The sequence below is a fragment of the Melanerpes formicivorus genome, unplaced genomic scaffold (assembly GCF_026170545.1).
Source record: "Melanerpes formicivorus ecotype bairdi unplaced genomic scaffold, bMelFor1.0.p_v2 SCAF_2, whole genome shotgun sequence".
NCBI lineage: Eukaryota > Metazoa > Chordata > Aves > Piciformes > Picidae > Melanerpes > Melanerpes formicivorus.
Window position 1 is genome coordinate 29,930,067 of NW_027142354.1, and position 23,785 is coordinate 29,953,851.

At 43.5% G+C, this 23,785-nt stretch overlaps 1 protein-coding gene across 6 annotated transcripts in view; it reads left to right on the forward strand.

Annotated features, from left to right (window-relative positions):
- RYR2 (ryanodine receptor 2) overlaps positions 1–23,785 on the forward strand; it is a 405,629-nt gene that overhangs the window by 155,527 nt on the left and 226,317 nt on the right. For all 6 annotated transcript variants that reach the window (XM_068155143.1, XM_068155152.1, XM_068155161.1 and 3 more), the window contains 2 exons: positions 18,286–18,385; positions 21,743–21,839. In XM_068155143.1, coding sequence (XP_068011244.1) covers positions 18,286–18,385; positions 21,743–21,839 — 197 coding nt within the window. The remainder of the gene's footprint in view (positions 1–18,285; positions 18,386–21,742; positions 21,840–23,785) is intronic.

Genomic DNA, 23,785 nt, shown 5'->3' on the forward strand with positions numbered 1-23,785 from the left:
CGAAATGTAGTTAGAGAAAGTTATCAAACATTGGAATGGCCTGCCCAGGGCAGTGGTAGAGTCACTGTCCCTGGAGGTGTTTAAGCAGCATGTGGACCTGGTTCTTAGGGACAAGGTTTAGTGTTGATCCATTAGTGTTGGATCAAAGATTGCACTCGATGATCTTTGATGTCTCTTCCAACCAGATGTTTTCAGTGATTGTGTGATCTTAATTTGTATAATACAAGGGGAGAGCAGAACTCTGCACCTTCATGTTAGTCTTGCAGCTGTCTGAGTGCAGCTTGATTACTTAATTTTTTTGTTTTTAATTTTTTTTTTCCTCCACTGAATTAGTGACTTTATACTCTTGGATTAGGCAATAGGTTAGTGTTTCAGTCTTGTTTGGTTGGCAATCTCTATGAAATAGCAAGAAAATTTCATGACTTTCCTAGAGTTGCCCTTCCCCACTTTCCATCAAAAAACATGAGCCAGCAGTGTGCCCAGGTGGCCAAGAAGGCCAATGGCATCCTGGCCTGTGTCAGGAACAGTGTGGCCAGCAGGAGCAGGGAGGTCATTCTACCCCTGTACACTGCACTGGTTAGGCCACACCTTGAGTCCTGTGTCCAGTTGTGGGCCCCTCAGTTTAGGAAAGATGACTTGCTGGAGCGTGTCCAGAGAAGAGCAACAAAGCTGGGGAGGGGTTTGGAGCACAAGCCCTATGAGGAGAGACTGAGGGAGCTGGGGTTGTTTAGCCTGGAGAAGGGGAGGCTCAGGGGAGACCTTATTGCTCACTACAACTATCTGAAGGGAGGTTGTATCCAGGCAGGAGCTGGTCTCTCCTCCCAGCAACCAGCACCAGAACAAAAGGACACAGTCTCAATCTCTGCCAGGGGATGTTTAGGCTGGATGTTAGGAAGAACTTCTTCATGGAAAGAGTGATTGCCCATTGGAATGTGCTGCCCAGGGAGGTGGTGGAGTTGCCATCACTGGAGGTGCTTAGGAGGAGACTTGATGGAGTGCTTAGTGCCATGGTTTAGCTGATTAGATGGTGTTGGATGATATGTTGGACACGATGATCTTGAAGGTCTGGTTTATTCTATTCTATTCTAAAGATTTTTTTTTTTTCTCTGAAAAATCATATTTTTAATTGCAGTCAGAAATCTCATACTGATAAGCAGACTAGGGTTAAAATAGTAAGGTAAAGTTTCAGAGATGTGGATTTGATGGTTGAGTCACAGCAGTGTCCCTACGCCAGTCATTCGGTTACTCTGATTCATGTTATTCCTGCATATACAATAGGATTTCAGATGCTTATTTTTCTGTGTAGAGTTTCTGAGGAGAAGGACTTACACAAGTGCTTGTGATTTTAGGTACTATATGAGCTATGCTATTATGAGGTCCTGCAGAGTAGAAACTTGGCTCTGCTGAACCCTATTAGCATGGAACAAAATGATGTTCTGCTACAAAGGTGTCAAATGACAGGAATAGAGGAAATGATTTCAAGCTGCACCAGGGGAGGTTTAGGCTGGATGTTAGGAAATCAATGTCTTCACTGAAAGGCTTGTCAGACATTGGAATGGTCTGCCCAGGGCAATGGTAGAGTTCCTGAAGGTGTTTAAACATCTTGTGGACCTGGTGCTTAGGAACATGGCTTATTGTTGACCCTTTAGTGCTGGGTTGAAGGTTGGACTGGATGATCTTTCAGGTTTCCTCCAACCGAATGTACTCTGTACAATATTGCCACTGTTTAAGCTCAAGCCAGAGATGCTGTTTCTTTTTTTTTTTTTTTGAGGCAGTGTAGCTTGGTCAACAGATGCAAATTTTCCAACGTGCTTCCCCATCTAGTATATAATAGTATGTACCCCTGCACTGAGGTTTACTTATGCCTATTGTTAATTATATGGCATGATTTTCAAAATTGCCAATTTTCAGTAATTTAGTAGTTTAGTTAATTGGAATTTCTTTCAAATTTATGAAGCCTTTGGATAACTTACTCATGTAGACGTAATTTAAGAAAAACTCTGTAGACATGAAGTAAAAAATACCATATGTATAAATAAAGATTACAATTACAATTAGTATCAATGAGGTCAGTGCTATTCTGGGTAAGAAAGAGAAAAAAACACCACAACTCTGAATCTGTGGTACACAGATAATGCAGCGGTTTCTGCAGTGTGGTGTATAAGCAGTTACTGAGTTGTGGTCCTCTAATTTGATCTGCAGCTGCATTTTGCAAATCAGTGACAAGTCTCAAGATTGATTTCTTTGACTTAAATGACCTTCTTTGTTTGGTTTTGAATACTGGACACTGAGATGAAACTAAATGGAAACTTTCCTGTTAAGTATCAGCTTTTCCCTGAAGGTTTTTGATACGGTTAACTGATGACAATGTTCCCTTTCAGAAATAGTATCATCCAAATTAGATCAAATTATCTGGAAGGTGGAACTGATATCTGTAATTTGTTTTTGACAGGAGGACAGGTTCCTGAGTGTTGAAAAGGCATTCCCTCTGCATCCTCTTGCATCAAATAGGATTCACAAAGCTAGCATTTATTTTTTTGGTAGAAAAAAAGTAAAAAGACTTTCCTTAAAAGTAATTTGAATCTGCATAAACAAATCTCAAATTAGTGGAACCAAAGTACTGTTGAGCTGCTCTGTTACACTGGTCATAATGAGGGTTCCCACAGAGTCTTTATACCATTTGAAATGTTACTCTGGAGGCTGGTAGATCCTCCTGATAATTAAGGTTGTCAAATTGCTCTGACTTATAAAATCCTGTTCCTAAGCACTTACAATCACAGTATCACAGTATCACAGTATCACTTAGGTTGGAAAGGACCTCGAGGATCATCGAGTCCAACCTATCAACACAGACCCCATGACTAGACCATGGCACCAAATGCCACGACCAATCTCCCCTTGAATGCCTCCAGGGTCGATGACTCAACCACCTCCCTGGGCAACCGGTTCCAATGACGAATGACTCGCTCGGTGAAGAATTTCCTCCTCACCTCGAGTCTGAACCTCCCCTGGTGCAGCTTGAGACTGTGTCCCCTTGTTCTGGTGCTGGTTGCCTGGGAGAAGAGACCAACCCCCTCCTGGCTACAACAACCTTTCAGGTAGTTGTAGAGAGCAATGAGGTCACCCCTGAGCCTCCTCTTCTCCAGGCTAAACAATCCCAGCTCCCTCAGCCTCTCCTCATAGGGCTTGTGTTCAAGGCCTCTCACCAGCCTTGTTGCCCTTCTCTGGACACGCTCAAGTGTTTCAATGTCCTTCTTAAACTGAGGAGCCCAGAACTGGACACAGTACTCAAGGTGTGGCCTAACCAGAGCAGAGTACAGGGGCACTATGACCTCCCTGCTCCTGCTGGCCACACTATTCCTAATGCAGGCCAGGATGCTATTGGCCCTCCTGGCCACCTGGGCACACTGCTGGCTCATATTCAGGTGGCTGTCAATCAGTACCCCCAGGTCCCTCTCTGTTTGGGAGCTCTCCAGCCACTCTGACCCCAGCCTGTAGCTCTGCATGGGATTGCCGTAGCCAAAGTGCAGCACCTGGCACTTGGACTTGTTGAAAGCCATCCCATTGGACTCTGTCCATCTGTCCAGTCGGTCGAGGTCCCTCTGCAGAGCCTTTCTACCCTCTAACTGACTAACATGTGCCCCTAACTTTGTGTCATCTGCAAACTTGCTGATGACTGACTCTACCCCTTCATCCAGATCATCAATGAATATGTTGAAGAGGACAGGGCCCAGCACTGATCCCTGGGGGACACCACTGGTGACTGGCCTCCAGCTGGATGTGGCACCGTTCACTACCACTCTCTGGGCCCGGCCCTCCAGCCAGTTCCTAACCCAGCACAGAGTGTAATGGTCCAATCCATGGGCTGACAGCTTAGTCAGCAGTTTGCTGTGGGGGACGGTGTCAAAGGCCTTGCTGAAGTCTAGGTAGACCACATCCACAGGCCTCCCCACATCCACCAGGCGGGTCACCTGATCATAGAAGGAGATCAGGTTGGAGAGGCAGGATCTGCCCTTCCTGAATCCATGTTGGCTGGTTATTAGAAGTCAGCAGCATTTATTTCTGTATTTTTTGGTTCAATATTCTTTATCAGTTGGAGTTTGTGTGGTGGATTGGTTTGTTTTTGTAGTTCATCCAGAAGAGGTCAGACTCACTGAGCTTCAAGATGGGAAAGGAAAAAAATAATTCACATTGTTAAGGAAATTTATCTTGTTTTCTTGAAATGCTGAGCATCTCATTCTTTGTAACAAAGAAAATGATAAGGAGCTTTCTTGGTATCACAGGTGTACTTTTTGCTATCTTGAAAAAAAAAAAGAGGTACAAACAAAACCCCCCAAAACTCCACACAATAAAACCAAAACCCCACCTTCCTCCCCCTGCCCTCCCCTCAACTTCCCCCCCAAAAGAAACATAAGTCAGCTAGCCTCTCCTGACTTACACTTAGTAAAGAACTATTGTCCTGAAACAATGCAACTTGCTCATGCCCAGGGAAGGTTTAAATTTTTTTCTTGTATAAGCTGTTTGTTTTGAATAATTTCTACCTCTTGAAAACACTTTCTGTGATTTTCTTAAACTTTCTCTCTACAGAGAATAATTAAATACACCCCAACCTTGGTGGAACCCAAAATACCTTGTTTTGGGTGGCCCAAGGCAGGGCTGAAGTCAGGTACTGTATTGACAACTGAGGACTTAATGTTTTATGTACTGCCAGTTATCTGCTGTCATTTGAGATATGTGGAGGAGGAAGCTATGAGGAGGTAGAAAAAACGAAAGACAGGTGATGCAGCAGGGAGAGGAGCCTGGGACTGAAGTGCGAAGGAGGGAAAACTGAGTGGGACTTGACTGGCTGAAAAGATTGGCAGGTAGCAGCAGGCAGACAGTAAGGGACTAACAAATCATGTGGGACAAGAAACTGGTGACAAAGGAGAAACGGGCACCTGCTGTCTAAAGTTCTGTTGGAAATTTGGGTCAGAAAAGCTGTACCTTTTTGACAGGGATAATTGGACTAGGACTAGAAATGAAGAATGAGAAGAGAGAGCTGTAGAGAAGGAAGTGGGATGGCTGGAGAGAACCAAACAGATGGACAAAGATCCAGTGAGGGAAGAGTCTGGGGTCAAGACACTAGAAAAGAATTGAGGGGCAGGAGTTGTGGTGAGTTTCTGTAAAGAAGATTAATACTGGCTGACATGGCAAAGAAGAGACTAAGCAAGAAAAAAGCCAAAAGACTGTGGGTCTGAGGAGAGCCTGTTGAAGCAGGAGGAGGTCCTAATTCTGGGTGATAAGGTGACTGTAACTGAGTTGGGAAATTGGATTGACTAGGTGAGAGATAATGGCATTTGGATAAAGATTTGGTGGGTGGAGAGGCTTGGAGCAATTAGACTAGAGAACTGCTGTTAGCAGCCATCTAGGAAACTCATTGTGTTAAGGCACAGCAGTCACCTGTATTATGCTGGCAGGCTGCTCCTGTGGTGATTTTCTGTTAGCTTAGGTGGCAGATACCTAAAAAATGGTTTTAAATTTTCCTTGTCTGGTTCAGTGTGTTACCACCTACTGTAATTTCTGGGAGGCAAAATTGCACACACCCCCCCGTTTTAAATACATATAAATTACATGTAAATTTTATCATAATTTGTGGTTTGTTTGTTTTTAACTACAAGCATTAGAAAATGCAAGAATTAAGACATTGATATATTTTTCTGAAATCTCTTACATTTACAGTTGTACTGGCATTTTATGGAACAGTATCTTAGGGCTGATAGAACTCTGATGGATGTGTCAGGACAGAGTAGGAATGGCTGTTGAATAAAGCACCTTTGAAGATGAAATTTCAAGCTACAAGTTGGTGGTGGTGCTTAGGATTGGTGGTATGATGCTCAGTTAATTATTTTAATGGAGTGTTAGAATTTGTACCTGACTTCACAGTGGAATTTGCTGAATAGGTCTTTTATACAAGACTTGCTGTCAATAGGTCACTAACTCTTCATCCCATACCAGGACTATTTCTTACCAAAATTGTGGCTCTGAAGACTCCTTGTGCTAGGGGCTGAGGTTCCAGAGTTCTCAGTCTTGATACCTTCAGATGCAACGAATGTAAGATGTGCCTTGAACATTATAACAGCAAATAATGCAGTCTACAGCAGGAATTAAAGTGGTCCTTTTCACCTCAAATTGGACAACCTAGATTAATGACAATTTCTTAATATAATCAATGTACCTCTACTCTCTGTTGGAAAATGGGCTATAGTGCTACTCCTTTAGCATTTTGAGAAAATGAGTTCATTAATTGATGTGTTCTATGAAATCACAAAATGTTAGGGGTTGGAAGGGACCTTGAAATATCATCCAGTCCACCCCCCTTGCCAAAGCAGGATCACCTATACCAGATCACACAGGAATGCATCAGGCACCTCTTGAATATCTCCAGAGAGGAAGACTCCACACCTCCCCTGGGCAGCCTGTTCCAGTGTTCTGTCACTCTCACAGTGAAAATATTTTTCCTCATGTTTCCATGGAACTTCCTATGCCTCAGCTTCCACCCATTGCCCCGTGTCCTGTCATTGGGCGTCACTGAGAAGAGCCTGGCTCCATCCTCTTGGCACTCACTCTTTACATATTTATAAAATTAATGAGGTCACCCCTTAGTCTCCTCCTCTCCAAACTAAAGAGCCCCAGCTCCCTCAGTCTCTCCTTGTAAGGAAGATGTTCCATTTCCTTTATCGTTTTTGTGGCTCTGTGCTGGACTCTTTCAAGCAGTTCCCTGTCCTTCTTGAACTGAGGGGCCCAGAATTGCACACAATATTCCAGATGCAGCCTCATCAGGGCAGAGTAGAGAAGGGAGGAGAACCTCTCTCGACCTACTGTCCACACCCTTTCTAATACAGCCCAGATGGCATTGGCCTTCTTGGCCACAAGAGCACATTGGTGACTGTAATTATTGGTAGTGAGAAAAGCCTGTAAGGAAATTAATTTGCTTTTCAAAGCTTTGAAGAATTTACTAATTGAATAAAGCATGAGGGTGCAGACTGTGGATTGATGAGAAAACAGAGCACTGAGCAACTGTCCATGAAGTGAACTCCTTAATTCTGTATATACAATGAGGCAGCACTTACGGAAAAAAAATTACCCAGGATCATGCTGTTGAAGATTGTAATACGATGCATTCACCAGAAGCCATTCTTTTTCCTTAGGCTACTTTGTTTGACATTTCCTAACTTTTGATGCTTGCTTCTGTAAAATTAATATTTTGTTAATGAAAGCTCTTGTGAATAATCATACTAAATGATAGTCAATGGGAAGCACAGTAGCTGATGTGCTTCAGGCTTTTTGTGATTTATAGCGCAATAGAAAAGGTACTCCCAAGAGAGGGAACGCAGACTACCCTGATCCCCCACTGGGATCTTTACGTTTTCTTGTCATGCATCTGCAGTTACCTGCTATCAGATATGTGATAGTGAACTTGATGATTCTTGATGGCCCAGTTGTAATGGTAATTTCTGTGTGAGTTTTAGCTACTATTCTGCTGATAATGCATTCATGATGAATGGAGGGGTTAGTATAGTGCTGGCAATTCTCTATCAATGGGAAAAAAAATCTCTTTGCTTGTGGATTTGCTGTCCAATTATTTAAACCGTTTCAAAAGAAATGCAAAATAACCAAGATTTTGTAGAGCTGTAAACCCATCTGAAATTTTCAGGACTTTCCCTACTTAGGGTCAAAACTTAGAAACTAATTTTTTGTTCTGCATTATACTTGCATGTATTCAAACTTCTTCAAAGTATTCATAGGTGTTTCAATGAATGTATATGTACTGCTACTTTTACATATAAACACAAAAAACCCTAATGGTATAAAAACTTTATACACATGCAATTACTTCTAGTTCTATCCAATGCCTCCATTTCTTCTGACTGCATATTTTAATTTATTTTGACAGTGTCAGTATAATATTCAGTTACAGAGTACTTTTTACTGACTCAGGTAATAAATGTTAGTGGAAATCATACCTGGTAAGAAGAAAGATAACAAGTGGTTATCTTTTCATTCCAGAGACAGTGTATCTAGTTTGGCCTTTGGATTTTTGCTAAAGGTTGCTAATCATAATTGCTTTAATGCAAAATGTTTCTCTCTTCCTAACTTAAAAAAAAAAAAAGGGAGGCAAACATAAAAGGCAGTATAGGTTGTTTTGTTTGTTGTGTTTTCTTTTGTGATTTATTTGGATTTTTTTTTTGTATTACAGATACTAGTATGTACTTTTTTTACTTCCTTCCCAAGGTAGAATTATCTCCAGTGTGTATATGCTTTGCCTGGTCTTAGGCTGACTAAGGAAAAGTAGAGAAGCATATGAAGTGCCCTCCCCGCAAGCCCCCCGCCCAGTGCATGTGTTTGATATGTGTACCTGTACATTTCAGAGGTTCTTGGGTTGTTTACAATAGGTGCCCAAATTGTTTGAAGGCGCTTCTTTGTCCTAATCATTTTATTTAAGAGAGTTAAGAGAGAAAGGGCATAATATCAAGATCTGTCAGAATCTCCATATGCAGAAGAGCTATACATTGAATTAAATTGTTTCTGTAGGTATATTAATGGTAAAAAGAAGACTGAGAGGGTGTGGGCCCCCTCAGAAAGGAAACAGGTGAACTGCTGACAAGTGACATGGAGAAGGCTGAAGTTCTCAATGACTTGTTTACCTCAGTCACAGTATCACAGTATATCAGAGGTTGGAAAGGACCTCAAGAGATCATTGGGTCCAACCCCCCTGCTAAAGCAGGATCACTTAGGGTAGTCCTCACAGGACTTCATCCACATGGGTTTTGAAACTTTCCAGAGGAGACTCCACAACCTCTCTGGGCAGCCTGTTCCAGTGCTCTGTCTTCACTGGCAGTGGCTCCAGCTGCACTCCCAGAATAATAGAAGATAATGGCAAGGGCTGCTCATTGTGAGTGAAGATCAGGTTCGTGACCATCTGAAGAACCTGGAAGCGTACAAGTCCATGGGATGTGGTGGGATACACCCACAGGTGCTGAAGGAACTGGTGGATGAAGTTGCTAAACTGCTCTCTGTTATATTCCAAAGGTCTTGGCAGTCTGGGGAGGTCCCCACTGACTAGAAAAGGGGAAACATAACTCCATTTTTCAAAAAGGGAAAGAGGGATGACGCAGTGAACTATAGGCCAGTCAGTCTCACCTCTGTGCCTGGTAAGATCATGGAACAGATCTTCCTGAAGGCACTTCTGAGGCAGAAGAATAATGAAGAGGTGATTTGGTACAATCAGCATGGCTTCACCAAGGGCAAATCCTGTCTGACAAACCTGATGGCCTTCTATGACAAGGCCATAGAGCAACTGATATCATTTACCTGGACCTGAGCAAAGCTTTCAACACTGTCCTGCACCACATCCTGGTCTCCAAGCTGGTGCAGTATGGGTTTGATGGATGGACCATTCAGTGGATAAAGAACTGGCTTGATGGCCTCACCCAAAGAGTGGCTGTCAATGGGTCCATGTCCAAGTGAATAGAATAGAATAGAATAGAATAGAATAAACCAGGTTGGAAGAGACCTTCAAGATCATTGCGTCCAACCTATCACCCAACACCACCTAATCAACTAACCCATCTAACCAAGCACCCTGTCAAGTCTCCTCCTGAACACCTCCAGTGACGGCGACTCCACCACCTCCTCGGGCAGTCCATTCCAATGGGCAATCGCTCTCTCTGTGTAAAACTTCCTCCTGACCTCCAGCCTGAACTTCCCCTGGTGCAGCCTGAGACTGTGTCCTCTTGTTCTGGTGCTGGTTGCCTGAGAGAAGAGACCAACCTCTGCCTGTTTACAACCTCCCTTCAGGTAGTTGTAGAGAGCAATAAGGTCACCCCTGAGTCTCCTCCTCTCCAGGCTAAGCAGCCCTAGCTCCCTCAGTCTCTCCTCATAGGGCTTGTGTTCCAAGCCCCTCACTAACTTCGTTGCTCTTCTCTGGACTCGTTCCAGCAACTCAACATCCTTCCTAAACTGAGGGGCCCAGAACTGGACACAGTACTCGAGGTGTGACCTAACCAGTGCAGTGTACAGGGGCAGAATGACCTCCCTGCTCCTGCTGGCCACACTGTTCTTAATGCAGGCCAGGATGCCACTGGCCCTCCTGGCCACCTGGGCACACTGCAGGCTCATGTTCATCCTACCATCAACCAGCACCCCCAGGTCCCTCTCTGCCTGGCTGCTCTCCACCCACTCTGACTCCAGCTTGTAGCACTGCATGGGGTTGTTGTGGCCAATGTGCAGAACCCGGCACTTGGATGTGTTAAATCTCATGCTGTTGGACTCTGCCCATCTGTCCAGCCTGTCGAGGTCTCTCTGCAAAGCCTCTCTACCCTCCAGCAGATCAACTCCTGTCCCCAGCTTGGTGTCATCAGCAAATTTACTGATGATAGACTCAATGCCCTCATCCAGATCATCAATAAAGATGTTAAAGAGGATGGGGCCCAGCACTGATCCCTGGGGGAACTCCACTACTGACTGGCCGCCAGCTGGATGTGACACCATTCACCACCACTCTCTGGGTTCGGCCATTCAGCCAGTTCCTAACCCAGCTCAGAGTGCTGCTGTCCAAGCCATGGGCTGACAGCTTGGCCAGGAGTTTGCTATGGGGGACGGTGTCAAAGGCCTTGCTGAAGTCCAGGTAAACTACATCCACAGGCCTCCCCACATCCACCAGGCGGGTCACCTGATCATAGAAGGAGATCAGGTTGGTGAGGCAGGACCTGCCCTTCCTAAATCCATGTTGGCTGAGCCTGATCCCTTGGCCGTCCTCGAAGTGCTGTGTTAATGCACTCAGGATGACCTGTTCCATGATCTTGCCTGGCACTGAGGTCAGGCTGACAGGCCTATAATTCCCTGGCTCATCCAACCGGCCCTTCTTGTGGATGGGCACCACGTTGGCCAGCTTCCAGTCTTCTGGGACATCTCCAGTGAGCCAGGACTGCTGAAAAATGATGGAGGGCGGCTTGGCCAGCTCCTCTGACAGCTCCCTCAGCACCCTAGGATGGATCCCATCTGGTCCCATGGACTTGTGGGGATCCAGGCGGCTGAGCAGATCACCAACTACCCCATTTTGGAACAGTGGAAAACTCTGCTGCTCCCTGGCTCCTTCCGCCAGCTCTGCAGGCCAGCTGTCTGGAAGACATTCTGTCCTGCTAGTAAAAATTGAGGCAAAGAAGGTGTTAAGTATCTCTGCCTTTTCCTCATCCCTTATCACAACGTTCCCCTCCGTGTCCACCAAGGAGTGGAGGTTGTCTCTGCCCTTCCTCTTGCTATTAATGTATTTATAGAAGGACTTTTTGTTGTCCTTCACAGCAGAGGCCAGACTAAGTTCCAAGTGCGCGTTTGCCTCCCTAATTTTCTTCCTGCAAGACCTAGCAACATCCTTAAATTTTTCACGGGTTGCCTCCCCTCTCTTCCAAAGGTGATACACCCTCTTTTTTTCCCCTTAGTTCCATTAAAAGTTCTTTAACCATACAGGCTGGCCGTCTGCCCCGGCGGCTCATCTTCCGGCACATTGGCACAGCCTGTCCCTGAGCCTTCAACAGTTCTTCCTTGAAGTAGGACCAGCTCTCCTGGACCCCTTTGTTTTTAAGGGCTTTATCCCAAGGAACCCTCTGAATTAGTGGAGGCAAGTGACAAGGGGAGTGCCTCAGGGATCAGTACTGGGAGCAGTCTTGTTTAACATCTTTGTGGGCAACATGAACAGTGGCGTTGAGTGCACCCTCAGCAGGTTTGCTGATGACACCACGTTGTGTGGTGGAGCAGACACTCTGGAGGGAAGGGGATGCCGTCCAGAGGGACCTTGACAGGCTGGAGAGGTGGGCCAAAGCAAACGTCATGAGGTTCAACAAGACCAAATGTGAACTCCTGCATCTGGGTTGGGGCAATCCCAGGCACAGATACAGGCTGGGCAGCAAATGGCTTGAGAGCAGCCCTTAAGAAAAGGACGTGGGGGTGTTGGTGGATGAGAAGCTCAACGTGAGCCACCAGTGTGCACTTGCAGCTCAGAAAGCCAATCACATCCTGGGTTGCATCAAGACAAGCATAGCCAGTAGGTCAAGGGAAGTGATTCTCCCCCTCTACTCCACTCTGGTGAGACCCCACCTGGAGTACTGCATCCAGTTCTGGAGCCCCTATTACAAGAAGGATCTGGATGTGCTGGAATGTGTCCAGAGGAGGGCCATGAGGATTATTAGAGGGCTGGAGCACCTCTCTTATGAGGATAGACTGAGAGAGTTGGGGTTGTTCACTTTAGAGAAGAGAAGGGACCTGCGGGTGCTGATTGACAGCTGCCTAAACATGAGCCAGCAGTGTGCCCAGGTGGCCAAGAAGGCCAACAGCATCCTGGCCTGCATTAGGAATAGTGTGGCCAGCAGGAGCAGGAAAGTCATTGTGCCCCTGTACTCTGCATTGGTTAGGCTGCACCTTGAGTACTGTGTCCAGTTCTGGGCCTCTCAGTTTCAGAAGGACATCGAAACACTTGAACAGGTCCAGAGAAGGGCAACAAGGCTGGTAAGAGGCCTCAAGCACAAGCCCTATGAGGAGAGGCTGAGGGAGCTGGGGTTGTTTACCCTGGAGAAGAGGAGGCTCAGGGGTGACCTCATTGCCCTCTACAACTACTTGAAATGTGGTTGTAGACAGGAAGGGGTTGATCTCTTCTCCCAGGCAACCACCACCAGAACAAGGGGACACAGTCTCAAACTGCACCTGGGGAAGTTTAGGCTCGAGGTGAGGAGAAAGTTCTTCACCAAGAGAGTTGTTCATCATTGGAATGGGCTGTCTGGGGAGGTTGTGGAGTTGCTGTCCCTGGATGTGTTCAAGAGGGGATTGGACGTGGCACTTGGTGCCATGGTCTAGTCATGAGGTCTGTGGTGACAAGTTGGACTCGATGATCTTTGAGATCTCTTCCAACCTTAGTGATACTGTGATACGGCTGTGAGGAGACCTTATTGTGTCCTTTCAGTATCTGAAGCGGGCCTACAAGAAAGCTGGGGGAGGGACTTTTTAGGGTATCAGATAATTATAGGACTAGGGGGAATGGACCAAAACTAGAAATGGGTAGACCCAGATTGGATCTTAGGAAGAAATTCTTCACCATGAGGGTGGTGAGATGCTGGAAGAGGTTGCCCAGGGAGGTGGTGGAAGCCTTCTCCTTGGATGTTTTTAAGGCCAGGCTGGATGTGGCTCTGAGCAACCTGATTTAGTGTGAGGTGTCCCTGCCCCTGGCAGGGGGTTGGAACTAGGTGATCCTTAAGGTCCCTTCCAACCCTAACAGTTCTATGATTCTGTGTCTCTAGCCTCCATCTCTGCACCAGCTAGTGCTAACTTTTGAAGTAGTATAGTAGATGCTATTGTTGTGTGCACTACTTAAGCATTCTGGGAAGTGCCTTCTACACAGTTCTGAAAATGTACCAGAACACAGACTTTGTTATCTGTCTTTTGCTATTCTTGCTATTTGGAAGGGCTTGAGATTGAAGGCAATTACACGACAATGTAAAATACAGATAGAAATAGAGGCTTCTGAGTGAGATGGCAGTACTGACACACCTTAGCCAAGAAGAAGCCCCAAGCAAAAGATTTTCTTTCTCTATGGTTCTGTTTCTGTACACATGCATGTTTTGAAGAGCAGAAACTTTGATTCAGACTAACGATTTAAAATACATAATTTAGTTACTTAGAGCTATTGTAAATGCAACTATGCTGCTGCAATCAGTTCTGAAGAGTTCTTGTGGAAATTACCATCTGGTTCCTAAGCTTCCCAGTGAGCTTGGATACACTGTTCTTGAAAATGCAGGAACAGAGATGTGATTGCGTTGCTTTTCTGCAAAGCATCACAGAGTTTATGACATGATGGTAAATTCATTTGGGAAACCTGTAGTACTGTGGGAGATTTGAATCTTGGACTTCCTCCTTGGGAAGATGCCTGTAGAATGTTGTGTTAACCTGTATTCATAGAATACCATAATTTAATTCTGAAAGGTGATTAACAGCCTGTATTACAGCAGGTGTTAACAGCCTATTATCATCAAATTAAATGATGGTTTGGGAGATTAATATTAGGCTGTTAGTAGGGAAGACAAATCTAGCTGTTTTGGTTGAGCATGGACACCAATACAGAAAAGATATCATTTGAGTGAGGCAGAAGGCTGAGTGACCAGCCTGTAATGGTGAAGATTCAATAGAACAGAACGGAACAGAACAGAATAGAACAGAATAGAATAGAATAGAATAGAATAGAATAGTAGAATAGAATAGAATAGAATTAACCAGGTTGGAAAAGATCTTTGAGATCACTGACTCCAACCCATCATCTAACACCATTTAATCAACTAAACCATGGAACTAAGTGCCTCATCCAGTCTCTTTTTAAACACTTCGAGTGATGGTGACTCCACCACCTCCCTGGGCAGCCCATTCCAGCATGTCTTTAGGAAGGGCAGGTCCTGCCTCACCAACCTGATCTCCCTCTATGGTCAGGTGACCCATCTGGTGGCTGTGGGGAAGGCTGTGGATGTGGTCTACCTGGACTTCAGCAAGGCCTTTGACACTGTCCCCCATAGCAAACTCCTGGCCAAGCTGTCAGCCTGTGGCTTGGGCAGCAGCACTCTGTGCTGGGTTAGGAACTGGCTGGAGGGCCAAGCCCAGAGAGTGGTGGTGAATGGTGCCACATCCAGCTGGCAGCCAGTCTCTAGTGGTGTCTCCCAGGGATCAGTGCTAGGCCCCATGTTCTTTACTATCTTTATCAATGATTTGGATGAGCATATTGAGTCTATCATCAGTAAGTTTGCAGATGACACCAAGCTGGGGGCAGGTGTTGATCTGTTAGAGGGTAGAGAGGACCTGCAGAGGGACCTCGACCGACTGGACAGATGGGCAGAATCCAACGGCATGAGATTTAACACATCTAAGTGCCGGGTCCTACATATTGGCCACAACAACCCCATGCAGTGCTACAGGCTGGGGTCAGAGTGGCTGGAGAGTGACCAGGTAGAAAGGGACCTGGGGATGCTGGTTGATAGTACGTTGAATGTGAGCCCGCAGTGTGCCCAGGTGGCCAAGAAGGCCAATGGCATCCTGGCTTGTATCAGGAACAGTGTGGCCAGCAGGAGCAGGGAAGTCATTGTGCCCCTGTACTCTGCATTGGTTAGGCCACACCTTGAGTCCTATGTCCAGTTCTGGGCCCCTCAGTTTAGGGAAAATGTTGACTTGCTGGAATGTGTCCAGAGAAGGGCAGCAAGGCTGGTGAGAAGCCTCAAGCACAAGCCCTATGAAGAGAGGCTGAGGGAGCTGGGGCTGCTTAGCCTGGAGAAGAGTAGACTCAGTGGAGACGTTATTGCTGTCTGCAACTACCTGAAGGGAGGTTGTAGCCAGGTGGGGGTTAGTCTCTTTTCCTGGGTGGTCAGCACCAGAACAAGAGGACACAGTCTCAGGCTGCACCAGGGGAGGTTTAGGCTGGAGGTTAAGAAGAAGTTCTTAATGGAGTGATTGCCCATTGGAATGGACTGCCCGAGGAGGTGGTGGAGTCACCATCACTGTAGGTTTTTAGGAAGTGACTGGATGGGGGGCTTGGTGCCATGGTTTAGTTGATTAGATAGTGTTGGATGGTAGGTTGGACTTGATGATCTTAAAGGTCTTTTCCAATTTGGTTAATTCTATTCCATTCTATTCAATGGTCAATCACTCTTTCTGTGAAGAACTTTATTAGAATAAACCTTTATTAGAATAAACCAAACCAGGTTGGAAGAGACCTTCAGATCATCATGTCCAACCCATCAACCAATCCAACCCACCCAAACAGCTAACCCATGGCACCAAGTACCCCATCAAGTCTCCTCCTGAACACCTTCAATGACGGTGACTCCACCACCTCCCCGGGCAACCCATTCCAATGGGCAATCACTCTTTCTGTATAGAACTTCTTCCTAACATCCAACCTGAACCTCCCCTGGCGCAGCCTGAGACTGTGTCCTCTTGTTCTGGTGCTGGGTGCCTGGGAGAAGAGACCATCATCCGCCTGTCTACAACCTCCCTTCAGGTAGTTGTAGAGAGTGATAAGGTCACCCCTGAGTCTCCTCTTCTCCAGGCTAAGCAACCCCAGCTCCTTCAGCCTCTCCTCATAGGGCTTGTGTTCCAAACCCCTCACCATCTTTGTTGCTCTTCTCTGGACTCGTTCCAGCAAGTCAACATCCTTCCTAAACTGAGGGGCCCAGAACTGGACACAGTACTCGAGGTGTGGCCTAACCAGTGCAGTATACAGGGGCAGAATGACCTCCCTGCTCCTGCTGGCCACACTGTTCCTGATCCAGGCCAGGATGCCATTGGCCCTCTTGGCTGCCTGGGCACACTGCAGGCTCATGTTCAGCATACCATTGACCAGTACCCCCAGGTCCCTCTCTGCCTGGCTGCTCTCCACCCACTCTGACCCAGCCTGTAGCACTGCATGGGGTTGTTGTGGCCAGTGTGCAGAACCCAGCACTTGGATCTTTTCACAGTATCTTTTCACAGTATCACCCAGGTTGGAAAGGACCTCGAGGATCATCGAGTCCAACCTGACACCGCAGACCCCATGACTAGACCATGGCACCAAGTGCCACGTCCAATCTCCCCTTGAACGCCTCCAGGGTCGATGACTCAACCACCTCCCTGGGTAACCCATTCCAATGCCGAATGACTCGCTCGGTGAAGAGCTTTCTCCTCACCTCGAGTCTGAACCTCCCCTGGCGCAGCTTGAGACTGTGTCCCCTTGTTCTGGTGCTGGTTGCCTGGGAGAAGAGGCCAACTCCCTCCTGGCTACAACCGCCTTTCAAGTAGTTGTAGAGGGCAATGAGGTCACCCCTGAGCCTCCTCTTCTCCAGGCTAAACAATCCCAGCTCCCTCAGCCTCTCCTCATATGGCTTGTGCTTGAGGCCTCTCACCAGCCTTGTTGCCCTTCTCTGGACATGTTCAGGTGTCTCGATGTCCTTCTTAAACTGAGGGGCCCAGAACTGGACACAGTACTCAAGGTGTGGCCTGACCAATCTCATGCCAAGAGTCTTCTCCTCTAAATTGAAGTATGGTGCAAGTAATCTAGATAACTGAAGGAGAGAAGAGAATTGCAGAGATATACTCTTGATTTTTCTGCTGTGGTGGTCATGTGTTGTATTAGGTCATTTAAACCTATATAAATGATACCTTTTTAAAGGCATAATTCTCTGGTGACTCAGCTTGAGACATCTGGGTTATAATCAGAGCTGCAACTTAGTCAAATGCATGGATAAAAATAAGTGCTCTGAAGAGACATGTCAGCAATATATTTTTGTTCAGTGTCCTATCTATAAATTGGAACATTAATTTGGTTGATAATACTGTGTGTGAAAATAAGTTTATTAATCTGCAAGTCACACAGCTACAGGAAGTACTCTGTGGATTGCAGATCTAAATGACAGAGGAGTTATCCTCTTCTTCTTTTGCCTACCCTGACATGTTTTCCTTGGCAGGTAACATTCCTGCATCATTGTATGGATATTGAATGGATGCAATATTAGATATGCCTTGAGATTAGAATCTCTAAAACAATGTCACTCTCAATTAGTTGGCACACACAAATATGAAGAGTACTGAGAAGAGAAAGTACCTGTGGCACTGAGTATAAATAGCTGCCTCAATGGCAGTCAGCAAGGAGTAAGAGAAGAGCATCCATTGAATGCTTAGGTGGGAATTGAGCCTTTCAGGGAAAAATAATTTCAGATTTCCTTGGATCATGAAAACTTTGTTCAAGAATGTATTTTGGGTACTCTCTTAAGTGACTCACAAAGTCAATTACTTGATTGCTTGATTTCTTTGATATAGTGGCAGTTTTAGGAAGCCAGTGACACACAGTAAGTGATGCGCTACACTTGAAATACAGATTAATGTCACATCCCAATATTCAAACTTTGTGGAAAATTCCATTGTGTATAGAAGGAAAAACACCAGTTTAGGAAGCCTGCAATATTTAATAATAAGTTCTTCAGAGTGTTTGCTATGGCTGAAATCCCAAGCAGCTGACCCTTCTGCCATATATGTATATCCCTTAGAGGCAAATATGCTGTTATTATTTTAGCTTTATTTATTTCTAATGTCTTTCAAGAGTACCCAGGTCTGTCTTTGTGTTTACTTATACAATAAGAGCAATTTAGGCATGAAAGAAACAAAAAAAATGTTTTATATTAATTTTGTATACTGTAATGAGGTTTTTAATTAACCCCAAATAAAAGCCTCACTCTTTCCTGCTTATAGCATCTCTCTTACGGCAATGGTAGCTTACATGTTGATGCGGCCTTCCAGCAGACGCTCTGGAGTGTAGCACCAATCAGTTCAGGAAGTGAAGTTGCCCAAGGTAAGATAGACTCGACTTTAATTATTGAAACAATGATTGTAAATGGAATATCTGTAAAATCATATTATTCTGCCAAGGGTGGGAGTAGGTGTTTTTGTAATGTAAATGTTCAATCCACTGGATAAATACATAGATGTTCTGAAAAAAGAGGAAGTTACATTGAAAGTGACACTGATAGTTTTCTACATAATTTTTTTCTGAATGCTGAACAGTTTATTCATATCTCATTTATAAAGGTATGATAGCATTCATACTTTTTAAAATAGCTTTTGGTCCTGGTTTGAAATGCATCAGACAATTCTGAGGTATACAGTCATGTACATGTTCTTGAGACTGAGTAAAAATGAGCAATAGGACTGGAAGCAGGATGCAAAGTCCTAGAAGCTGAGGCTGTGAGTGGTTTTGTGGAGAGCATATGGTTGAGAGTTAAAACACAGGGAGGAGAAAGGCAGAAGGAGATAGGCTGAAACAACATACAGCTTTTATAATTTTATTTAGGAGATAGGAAGTTTTTTAAAATGCAGCTTCTGACACAAAAGGACACAACGGTCCCTGAATTTATGCCATTCTGATTCTACAAAGAAGCAAAACCCACTCATTTTTTATAAAAAGTCTGCCATGATGTAAAGTCTAATGTTTTCTACTTTCCTACAGAATAATTCTTTTGAGTAGTTTTCATAGTAGAACCTTAAGAAGATTAAAGCTGCAGTTGCTTTCCAGTCCTGGGGATTTTGGGGTGTTAGTTTTGGGAAAGACAATGCACTGACATTTGACAGCAGTTCTTTTTATCTGGCATATTGTAAAACACAGTTGTGGAATGCTCTGGAATCTTTTCACATTCATGTTTCAGGGACAACATTGCCAATGTGTTCTTAGACTCTGAGAATAATTACACACATTCAGATTCTCTGATGTGTTTTCTAGTGCAATCTGTTACCAAAAGGGTGCTAGTGCATAGCTTAACAGTGTCCTAAACTTTATGGAGAAACCTTCCTTTTGATCAGAGGAGAAAGCTTTCTTCTCTCCAACCTATTGCTCCTCCTTATAAACTCCTTGTCCTCCCATACTGGAAGCACTGCTGTGGTATGCATGTTAATAATCCCAGTATTTGTTCTGTGCCACACATTACTGGTCAGTGAACTTCACTAGTGAGATTTGCCTGGGTATTTGGGAAGCAGAACTCCATTCATAATGATACAGTGTCACATTATGTACTCAAACCCACAGCTAATCATGTGAAAATGATGTAATATGAATTTAGTAGCTCTGCTCTTCTCTGTGTATTTGCTTGTTCTTTGTTGCTATGCCTTTCCAATTTCATTTTTCTCAGTTAACCACTATCTTTTCTAGAGACAGTCAGATGGCTGAATTACAGCAAAGGCTGGATTCTAGCAAAGCCAGCAAATATTCCTGTAATCTAAGTTGTCTTGTGATGGGAGAGTGAATCTGACACTTAGTGTGTAAGACTTTACTCGATATGCCCTCAACAAAACTGTAGCCAAACTGGAGAAAATTACCTCAAAATAAGAAGAATAAAATAAAGCTAATTTCATGTGTATCTGCAAAATGCTTTGTTATTTTCATAGACAAAATGTTATTATGTAGGAATAACTAGGCTATAATACCATCTCTTAATCAAAACTTTTCATTAAAAATAAATTAATAGTGAAATTCTTCAGTTAAGTTAAATTACTTTGGAGTGAATGGAGTGGATAAGTAGTCCATAAAATGAACTAAGATATTGGAAATAGCTAATTAAAATAAAATTATTAATTAAAGGAAAATTATTTCCTTTTACATGCATCTCTGCAAAACTGGCTGATGTAGAAGTCAGTTTATTGTTTAATTAAAAAAAAAGTTTCAGAGTCAAATCAAGTAATTCTGCTGACTTAGGTAGATGGGTGACACTTTAAAAGCAAAACAAAAATCTGCAAAGGACAGAGCATTTTCAGAATTCTGTAGACACAGATCCATGTATAAATTGATGTATGTAACTGCTGCTAACTAGGCATAATCCCCTGTTTCAAAATCAGAAATTTAAAAATTCAATGCTAAAACTGGCTGCCTAAGCACTGATTTTATATTGACTTCAAAGGTTTAAAATATACATCTTTAAATGTTCTGTGATATATATTCAGGACAAAGATTTCCTGTTGTCTGAAAATAAATCTGTGAAATGTGTACCATGTGACTAATGGATCTTCAACACTGTTTTCCTGCATAGTTCTGTGTTACAGAATTACTTGTTGATACAGACATAGCTTCCAAATACCATTCTAATAGTATTTAAAAAAAAAAAATAAATGTTTTAACACTGAACCAAAGGAATTATGTTACCACATCCTACTAATAGGGAAAATTTACCAATTCCAGCAAAAAAGAAAAATTAGTTTAGGAAACAAACAAGTGTTTATATTTATCATGATGGACTGAAAAAATACCATTGATTTTTAATTAAAATCTACTGTGTTTCAGTATTCTTCAAATGTTAGATGATGATATAATATTTGTAGGAGAGCATAAAATCATATTTGTTTTTAATACCACATCTCTGATGCAAAAAGTCTTGTGAAAAACATATTTTTTGTCAGTATCCTTACTGATTATGATCCTATGATTAGAGTTACAGCCTTATTTGCAGCTTCTGGCTGCAGTACCCTAGCTCTTCAAACACTGAGATGCTACGGGTGTGCCTTACCTTGTCATCACATATCTCAACACTGTAGAGCCAAGTGTTTGACTTTGAACCTGCATATATAGTGGAAATATAGGCAGTACAGGTGTTTCCTTTGAAGTCCAAATAAATTGTGATTGTAGATTGGGAATGTTAAGTCAAGCAGAGCTTAGAGTGCATGAAGTCCCAGAAGTTTTTTTTCACAGAAAACTGACAAAGACACCAAAAAAGATTTTGAAGTTCGCTAACCAGTTAACTCTTTGTTTAGTTAGTATATAAAATGGACTTTTAAACTTAAATCAAGCCAGAAAGTGATCAGGTAAAATGGAAGATAAGGCTCTCCCACTTTTTCTGTTGTATTCTTGGAGCGAAGTACTTGATTCCTTGTTCCTTGAGTCTTTTTCTGAGTTGCACTAACTCTGGTATAATCCTCTGATTGTGGTGCTCTTTCTCCTGATTCACCATTTCCTACTTGCTGTCTTCTGTCTTGGAGCTTTTCTCACTTAATAATGTTCAGCTGGCTCCACAGGGTATGATATATCTTCCCCTTCTTACTCCCTTCTTAATGTGTCAAACACCAACAGAAAACAACCACCACCACCATATAGTACCTCTTATAGTTTGTACTATAGTTTTATGTGTTGCAGTGTTCAAATGTGCTTGTTTTTCTCTCTTTATTCAAGGATATCTGATAGGAGGGGATGTTCTGAGATTATTGCATGGTCACATGGATGAATGTTTAACAGTCCCTTCAGGTGAACATGGAGAAGAACAAAGAAGGTAGGTTTCCAGCTTATATTAGGATAATAAAAAATACTGCTGAACCAATATTAAGTGTCACTGATAGTACAGATTGTTTAAGCATATTGCAGTGAGATGTATTACTCATAAGAAGGAATATTGTTGGCATGAACTTTGGACATGACCCTCATGCATTTTCTTTTCGGTGTTCTTCAAGTCTGATTTCCCCTACTAGATGTAAATGAAATAGTGATTTATTTTTTTTTAACTTATTGCAGATTTTAGTGACTTAATAACACTAAATGAAATATTTTGACGTCTTTATTGCCTTTTTTTTTTTTTTTTTTCTTTTCTGTAGTCTCAAAAAGGTCCTTGGGACGGAGTATGTTAAGAATACTGTCTAGTCCCTCAAGGCTAGTAGCTGGGTACTGATCTCAGATGTACCCATTGTGGTGGACTAGAAATTAATTTATGACTATTTTCTTGAATAAGAAATCTCATACTGAAAGCAGAGAAGCGGTGATAGCTTGGTATGTTAACTAATGAATCCAACCAGTAAGAAGACTGGCACTGACATGTCTCAGTAGAGCGATTACATGGATGAAACAAAGTCCTGTGTATTTGCTTTAATAAAATATAGCTGAAACGTGTTTTCCACAGGACAGTGTCATGTGATTTATTTCTACCTTCAGGCTGAAGATTGCTAAACTATAATGTTGGTTTGGGAATAGTTTGCTTAATGTAGTATATTGGGTAACTTCATTTTCAAATGAGTTTTCTTGATTTGCAAATAGAAATATATTTTTAAAGAGAAGGACAAAGGACTCAGCTCTCACATAGAAAAAAATCTTTAATGAATTTCTGGATGTTAAAAAGAAAAACCAACTAACCCTTTCCAATCTTAACCAAAGCTTTCCAGCTAATTCTCATTTTTATCTTAAGAGAATAGTTTTTGAAAACAAGATATATCAAAATGCTGAAACTTAGAATATGATCAGTTCATGTTTTAATTTTAGTTACTGTGTGATAGATCCATTGTATTTTGGAGTTTATTGCTGCTATTATTATCCTCACCCTGAAAGTTATGAAATGATATGATGATAAATAAGTAGGATCCTGTAGTGTTTGCTCTTGCTCCAGTCTAAATCCTGCAAAATTCCTTTTAAAATTTATAGTTGCAGTGCAATTGCAGATTTATAGCCTGATTGGACACTTCAGTAATAAACTTCAACAGAATCAGTAATAAACTTCAACAGAATCACAGAGTAGTAGGGGTTGCAAGGGACCTCTGGAGATTGTCTAGTCCAACCCTGCTAAAGCACACTCACCTAGAGCAGGTTGCACATGACCACATCTGGTGGGGGTGTTTGAATATCTCTGGAGAAGGAGACTCCACAACCTCTCTGGGCAGCCTGTTCCAGTGCTCTATCACCCTCGAAGTAAAGAAGTCCTTCCTCATGTGATGGACAGATGGACTTCCTGTGTTTCAGTTTGTGTCCTTTGCCCCATATCTTGTTGGTGGGCATCACTGGAAAGAATCTGGCCCCATCCTCTTGGTACTAGCCCTTTAGATTGGTAAGATTGGTAAGATTGGGTTTGATTGGTGGACCACTAGATGGATAAGGAACTGGCTTGATGGCCGCAACCAAAGAGTGGCTGTCAATGGCTCCATGTCCCAGTGGAGGCCAGTGACAAGTGGAGTCCCTCAGGGATCAGTCCTGGGACCTATCTTATTCAACATCTTTGTGGGGGACATGGACAGTGGCATTGAGTGCACCCTCAGCAAGTTTGCTGATGACACCAAGCTGTGTGGTGCAGCAGACACGCTGGAGGGAAGGGAGGCCATCCAGAGGGACCTTGACAGGCTGGAGAGGTGGGCACAGGCCAACCTCATGAAGTTCAATAAGAGCAAGTGCAGGGTCCTGCATCTGGGTCGAGGCAATCCCAGGCACAAATACAGGCTGGGCAGTGACTGGCTGGAGGAT